We start from the raw sequence: 7,446 nt of genomic DNA, 5'->3' as shown, positions 1-7,446 counted from the left end.
TTTGTGTCCATCAGACCAGGTGGTGTGCAGAGCTGCAGGATTCAGCAGGAAGCTGAACCTGCTGCTTCTTTCTCCACAGCATGAGTCCGGTCTGTGCCGCCGTGCACTCAGAACACTCCCAGTATACCTGCTGACCAGTCTGACTGGGATTACTGGTAATGCTGGAATGGTTCAACGGTGATGGCCTGAATACTCACAACAAACACGTTCTGATGTTGATGATCTTTAGGCGTTGTCAAATTTACGGCCCACCACATAGTTATTAGCAATGTCCTTCTGTGCCGAGGCTTCGAAGCGTTTCAAATAATCCGGGAATCGAGGCTTTGTTGACGACGCGTGTGGTGATGTTTGAAGGCTCGGTTACCGACCGTGTCATGTGATGATTCTGGAAACAGTTCGCTGTGTGATTGGAAATATGAAGGGCAGCAGAACACTGCTGGTCCCCCGTCACCATTTTCCCTGCCTGGCAACGTTTCGATGTTATGACTCAAATAAGGTTCAACAACAACAGCTCCTCTGTGCTGAGCGTTGCAGAGCCCTGAATGGAAACACGGAGCTCAGGTAAGTCAGAGCACACAAGCGTACAGCCACATGGTACATTTCATTTACACAAGGCAAGGCAAGGCAAGGCAAGGCAAATTTATTTGTATAGCACAATTCAACAACAAGGTGATTCAAAGTGCTTTACAGAGACATTAGAAACAAAAACAAATAAAAAGTATGATTTAAAATTGATTAAAACAAACAAACAAACAAACTAACTAAACACACACATTTCACACCTGTTCGCGTGACCTGAACCCTTATCGTAAGGGGAGCTACCAGTCCTTCTGTGGACGAGCTACTTTCTATTTTAAATTCCCTGAATTTAAAATACTCTCTAGACCCAGTCTAGACCCAGCTGGGGAGCTACCCAGAGCTCTAAACCCACTTAACAAACAAACAAACAAACAAACAAACAAACAAACAAACAAACAAACAAACAAACAAACAAACAAACAAAACAGTATATAAAATCAAAACAGATAAAATCAGAAATAGATAAGATCAGTAGTTAGTGTAAGTTTTGAAATTTAAGCTTAAAGTGTGGATTTGGTGCTTTATTCAAATGCAGCTGAGAACAGGTGAGTCTTCAACCTGGATTTAAATAAACTGAGTGTTTCAGCTGATCTGAGGCTTTCTGGGAGTTTGTTCCAGATATAAGGAGCATAAAAGCTGAATGCAGCTTCTCCGTGTCTGGTTCTGACTCTGGGAACTGATAAAAGACCGGATCCAGATGACCTGAGGGATGTGGAAGGTTCATACTGGGTCAGGAGGTCATTGATGTATTTTGGTCCTAAACCATTCAGAGCTTTATAGGCCAGCATCAGAACTTTAAAGTCTATCCTCTGACGGACAGGCAGCCAGTGTAAGGACCTCAGAGCTGGACTGATGTGGTCCACTTTTTTGGTCTTAGTGAGGACTCGAGCAGCAGAGTTCTGAATGAGCTGTAGTTGTCTGACTGATTTTTTAGGTAGACCTGTAAAGATGCTGTTACAGTAATCAAGCCTACTAAAGATGAATGCATGGACTAGTTTTTCCAGGTCCTGTTGAGACATCAGATCTTTTATCCTTGATATATTCTTGAGGTGATAGTAAGCTGACTTTGTTATTGTCTTAATGTGTTTTTCTAAGTTTAGGTCTGCATCCATCACTACACCCAAATTTCTCGCCTGGTTTGTGGTTTTTAGATGTATAGATTGAAGTTCTCTGGTGACCTGTAATCGTTTTTCTTTGGCGCCAAAGACTATTACTTCAGTTTTGTTTTTGTTTAGTTGGAGAAAATTGTGGCACAACCAGTCATTAATTTCCTCAATGCATTTACCAAGAGCCTGTACAGGGCCTCGGTCTCCTGGTGACATTGTGATATATATTTGTGTGTCATCTGCATAGCTGTGGTAGTTTATTTTGTTGTTCTTTATAATCTGTGCCAGTGGGAGCATGTAAATGTTAAACAGAGGGGGTCCCAAGATGGAACCTTGGGGAACTCCACATGTGATACTTGTCTGCTCGGATGTGAAGTTACCTATTGATACAAAGTATTTCCTGTTTTCTAAGTATGAAATTATATTGTGTTTCTACTTAGTGATGTCTGTAACTGAAAACCACATTTGTTATCATCAGGGGAGAGGAGCGATGTGGATGAGGCCTCAGTCGGTGTGGTCACTGAGGATTCCTGTCACTGTTGTGGAGGAAAACAGGTGTAGGAGTCTGTTAAAGCTTTAAACCCCACCTGTGTTCTCCTCACAGGACAGGTGTGTATCTGAGCAGTGTTCACACGAGTGAAAACGTAAAACAAGCAACATCTCTCTTCATTTCAGTGACACAGGACACTGAGCTAAGCTGAGAGCAGAGTTTATGAACTTAGCAGCTGGATAAAGTTTTTTGTTTTCATTGATTTTCCATCGTGGAGGACAAAAGGCTTCAAACTTGTCCTTAAACTTCATGTGTGTTCTCACTACTAAAGTAATAAATCCATCAAAATAAGACTTTTATCAAAACTCTGACTCAAAATTGTTTAAATAAAGTTCTTGTCCTGAAGTTCTCCAGAGGCCTTGTAATGAACTAATCATGTGATTCAGGTGTGCTGACCCAGGGTGAGATCTAAAACCTGCAGGACACCGGCTGTCAGATTTCGTTCTGTGTCACAGCAGCTTTTTCTTCAACATGCAGAAAAACAGTTAAATATTTAACTAATTTACAGTGACAGGAAGTTTTACTGGTCCGGCCCACTTTAGGTCAAAGCGGGCTGTCTGTGGCCCACCATTTAAAATGACCCCTGATTTAGGAACAAGGAGACATGACATCAGTGTGTCCATACAGAAAAATAACTATTTCCATAACTTCATCAGCTACAAATTCTGATTCTTTAAATTGTTTTATTATTATTTTATTAGTTAAAAAAAAAAGTTCATGTCGATTTTGAGTAAAATGCATTTCCTGTTGTCATTTAAGCTTTTACTTTGAAAGAGACAAACCGGTTAGGGCTTTTATTTTGGCTTCCGTTAAGCGGAAGCTGTATTGTTTTTGTTTTTTTTTTTGTTTTTTTTATTAACAATTGGAACAATACAGTCACAAACAAAATAATACATTATAGTGCAAATGAACTCTCGTGGAGGATAAAAAAAAAAAAAAAAAGAACATAGTCAATACAACAAAACTAACAGCAAGGATATGGGGGGAGGGGGCTAGACAAAAGATCCACAGTATTAATGGGGAAGAAATTAAAAGGAGCACAGGTTGATACACAATATAGGTAATAATCAAAACAGTAGCAAATGGGACGGAAGCTGTATTGTGCCTCTCTATATTGATGTGTTGAATTTGAAGCTTCAGAGGGTAAAACCTTTTTCTTCTTCTTTTTTTAACCACTAAATTAGTTCCGGCAGTTTTTTTTTTTACATAACTCAACTTTTCATCGAAGTTGAAGTTTAACGAAAAATGTTGAATTTTAAACCTCGCGGATGCTTTTTGGTCGGCCCGCACACCGGAAAAACAGGAGGTTAAAGGTCACACAAACCCGGAACATCAACAAAGCAAGAAAGGCGGAAGCAGGTGGACCCCGTCTGTCTCCCCGGCTCAGTTCTCCGGTCCCCGCCGACATGTTCTCCGTGTTTCACCCCGCTGGAGGTGTGCTGCTGGCCAGTCTGGGTCTGCTCGTGCCCCGCCTGTCCTTCGCCTCCCTGTCGGTCCCGGACATCCCGCACATCGCCGGGTACTTCGGCACCAAGACCCGGTACGAGGAGGTGAACCCGCACCTGCTGCGGGACCCTCTGTCCGCGGACCCTTCGGTCCTGAGACCGCCCCCGGCCGAGCAATGCTCCCCGGTCCACCTCACCGCCGTCATCCGACACGGCAGCCGCTACCCGACCCTTAAGAACATCCGCAGGATCCGGAAACTGAGCGAGATGGTCCGGACCGAAGCTTCCAGGGCCTCCGGCGGATCTGAGAGCTGGCTGCAGGAGATCCGGAACCGCTGGGAGGCGTGGTACACCGAGGACATGGACGGTGAGCCCGCGACCGTCAGTACAGAACATGTATACATGAATATATTAACATGAATAAGTACTCGAATACTTAAATGCCTAAATAAATACTTGAATACATCATCCTAATCGTGTACTGTTAGTAACGTAATGCGTGAGGGGGACCATGTGACCTCAGAGCGTATGACCGACCCTGATAATGATGATGATGATGATGCTCCTCAGGTCAGCTGGTGATGAAGGGCCGGGATGACCTGCGTCAGCTGGCAAGCCGCCTGGCGTCTGTGTTCCCATCTCTGCTGTCCGAGGAGAGTGTGAGGAAGAGGAGGGTGCGCTTCCTGACCAGCTCGAAGCATCGCTGCGTGAGCAGCGTGGAGGCGTTTCAGGAGGGGCTGCAGCGCCGCTGGGGATGCCACGGTGAGTCTCACCACCCCAGAGGCTTTCTCGATAACGTGAGTCCTTGAGCCTGACCTCTGACCTTTGTGTTTGGGCAGATGGCGAGCCGGAGTACAGCCACGAGGTGGACGATGAGTTGATGCGTTTCTTTGACCGTTGCCGTGGTTATGTGGAGGGCGTGGAGAACAACCGCACGGCGCTGCTGGAGGTGGAGAAGTTCAAACATGGCGAGGAGATGGAGGGAGTGAGGAGGAGGATGGCCGACAGGCTGGGCCTTCCTCACCACCGACTCACACCAGGTCTCTTATGCCCACACACACACACACACACACACACACACACACACACACACACACACACACTACATCTCCCATGATGCAGTTAAGCTTTTTAAAATTTCTCCATATGCCGCTCTGTGGACTTCCTGTCCCACAGGGGGCGGTGTTTTTTGTGTGATGAAGATTGTCCCTCTGTGCCTCCTGTAGATCTGCTGGAGGCGGCGTTCTTCTTGTGCTCGTACGAGCTCTCCATCAAAAACGTGCACTCGCCGTGGTGCTTCCTGTTTGACGAGAGCGACGCAAAGGTAACGTTCCGCGTTATTCCGGGGCTGATCCGGGATCAGTAAGACAGCTGAGAGGACCTGATCTGCACTGATCTGCACTGATCTGCACTGATCTGCGTGCATTGTACTGCACTGTAGCTGCCTCCACCAGTGTGTGAATGTGAGAGGGAGTGAATAGTGGCACTGTAAAGCGCATATAAATGCAATCCATTATCCATTATTGATTAGTGATGCTGCAGATGGCTCTCAGGTCAGGTTGTCGATGGTAAAGCGATCAAATGGCTCATAAGTGTTTACGGCTCTCTGATTGGTCCGTGGGTTTCCTCTCCCCACTCGCCGTCTGCAGGTGTTGGAGTACAAGTCGGACTTGAAGCAGTACTGGAAGCGTTCGCACGGCCACGAGATCAACAGCCTGTCCAGCTGCCCGCTCTTCCATCACGTCTTCAGGACGCTGGACAGAGCCGGTCGTCCTCGCAGGTGGGTGGGGCCCCTGCGATCGTTGTTTGTTTGTTGGCGTGTTTTTCAGCTCTGAAGGTGGTTTTCAACTAGCGAAGCTCATTTAGGTGATGCTTCGTAAAAACCACCCAAAGCCGCTTCAGCCGAGCGGCTGTGCTCGTTTCTGAGCTCCGATTGCCGTCACCAATCGTTTGGTTTGATCGATCACTGATTGAACCGATCGTGTCTCCGTCAGGTCCACTGACGCGTCCCCAGAGCCCGCCTCCATCTTGGTGGGTCATGCTGAGACGCTCCTCCCCCTCCTCTCTCTGCTGGGACTCTACAAGGACCAAACTCCACCCACTGCCACCAACTACGACTCACAGCATGGTAAGAAGCGCCACCTCTAACATAGCATCCAATCAGAGAGCAGAACAAGTTTTTCTTGTTTTTATTGACACAACACACAAAAACGCCGTCGTTGTCATCCTCAGTCCTCCAGGAACTGCACTTGTATGTCCTGAGACGTGATTCTCCAGAAATATGAATGTATTCAATGTTCCCAAACGTTCACTCGTAAAGTCCTTAAATTTAAAACAAGATGTTCAGACTACAGAACATTCTGGAGAGTGGCGTGACATCATCATGACATCATTGTCACAGCCACAATCTGCTGTTTCATGAGTCTCGCTCTAACAGGAAGTCTCCCTATGGCGTCTTGCAGGTCGCCGTTTCCGGACCAGTCTCATCGTGCCATACGCCGCCAACCTGCTGTTCGTGCTGTACGACTGCCAGCGAGGCCCACGGCTGCAGCTACTTGTCAATGAGTCGCCAGTTCGATTCCCCGGGCTGGAGGCGGAGGATGCGCCGCTGTACCGTGACGTCCGGGCAACGTACCGCCACCTGCTGGACGGCTGCGACTTCCATAGAGAGTGCGAGGGGAGGGCGGTGGGCCGAGCGCCCAACACGGAGCTCTGAGAGGGACAGAGGACTGTAAGCCTAACACACCTGCTAACCTGGGGGCATGGAGCCCCACCCCCTGACAACAAGCGTCCAGTCACGCACTAGAATTTTTCCCAGTTCAGACGTTTGAAGCAGGAGAAAGACGTCATGTAACTCATGAAGATGTCTGGACCTGAGCTCTGATTGGCCAGCTTCTTCCTTTCGTTCGCTCAAAGTCTGACTTAGGGAGTCTGACACAGACTGTAGATAAACGATGGACACGGTTCCGTCAGCCTGCAGTCCTTCCAATGACCAGCAGGGGGCGGCTCCTCTGTTTGTACAGAGTGTTTCTGGGTAAAAGTTAAACGTGAAATGTGCTTTGATGTTCTCGGGTCAGCAGGAAGTGTGAAGGTTAAACTGCAGGTAAACATGACGGAGGGTGGGTGCCCTCCTTCCCCTGCCTCCACCTTTAGTCTCAGTTATGCCAGAGAAGCTTCAGCTTTAATTTATTTTTTCGGTGGTTGATTTTCTTTCTACCAGGATTTTCACAATAAAAGTCTTTTACAAATTGTGAGTCCAGGTCAGGGTGTCGGGCTGAGATCTGAATCATTTTGACTTTATTTATTTTAATCTTTGATTTGTTCAGGGTGAAAAATGTTTCAACTTTGTGCCAAAAACTTTTTGGGTATTTTTTTTTTATTTTTTATTTATTTTCTGAATCTTCATCCAAAGGTTTTTCATTTAAAGCTTTAATAAAAAAAAAAGTTCACCATCAAAACAGAACAAAGTGTCTTATTTAAAGTCAAAGTTCACTGTTACACTTCCAAACAGCAGCTCGAACCAAAGAAACTGTAGAAAACTGTTTTACTTCTTTATTACTCAAAACAAATTCTTTATTTTCAAATGTTCCTCTAAAAATTCACTTTGTGTAATTTTATGTGAAATATTAATGAAAACAAATTGTTCAGATTACAAAGGAGAGCTTTGAACTGTTGACGTGAGAATCGTGTCCTGATGTCCGAGCTGGTCAAACGTCGTCTCTTGGTAACAGCGGCTTTAATGGTTTTATTGCAAACGTACAAAATT

The 7,446-nt window shown here is 46.0% G+C and overlaps 1 protein-coding gene across 1 annotated transcript; it reads left to right on the top strand.

Moving 5' to 3' along the window:
• The first annotated feature begins 3,342 nt into the window (after positions 1–3,342).
• On the top strand, positions 3,343–7,174 carry minpp1b (multiple inositol-polyphosphate phosphatase 1b). Its single transcript, XM_085285558.1, has 7 exons — positions 3,343–4,047; positions 4,251–4,442; positions 4,520–4,720; positions 4,907–5,004; positions 5,330–5,460; positions 5,675–5,808; positions 6,143–7,174. The coding sequence occupies exons 1-7, from the start codon at positions 3,504–3,506 to the stop codon at positions 6,394–6,396; spliced, it is 1,554 nt and encodes a 517-aa protein (XP_085141684.1). The 5' UTR covers positions 3,343–3,503; the 3' UTR covers positions 6,397–7,174.
• The last annotated feature ends 272 nt before the right edge of the window (positions 7,175–7,446 follow it).

The sequence above is a fragment of the Mchenga conophoros genome, linkage group LG8, assembly GCF_057382185.1.
Source record: "Mchenga conophoros isolate Kocher_MC1m ecotype Shallow Benthic linkage group LG8, M_conophoros_male_GT1.1, whole genome shotgun sequence".
In the NCBI taxonomy this organism is placed as follows: domain Eukaryota; kingdom Metazoa; phylum Chordata; class Actinopteri; order Cichliformes; family Cichlidae; genus Mchenga; species Mchenga conophoros.
The sequence above is the reverse complement of the archived record's forward strand: the minus strand, read 5'-3'. Positions and strand labels throughout refer to the sequence as shown.

Bases quoted from the DNA above. Each gene is read 5' to 3' on its own strand.
- minpp1b (XM_085285558.1), top strand. From the start codon at position 3,504: ATGCTTTTTGGTCGGCCCGCACACCGGAAAAACAGGAGGTTAAAGGTC. The intron at 4,048-4,250 runs GTGAGCCCGCGA...GATGCTCCTCAG, and splicing joins GTACACCGAGGACATGGACG to GTCAGCTGGTGATGAAGGGC. The intron at 5,809-6,142 runs GTAAGAAGCGCC...GGCGTCTTGCAG, and splicing joins CAACTACGACTCACAGCATG to GTCGCCGTTTCCGGACCAGT.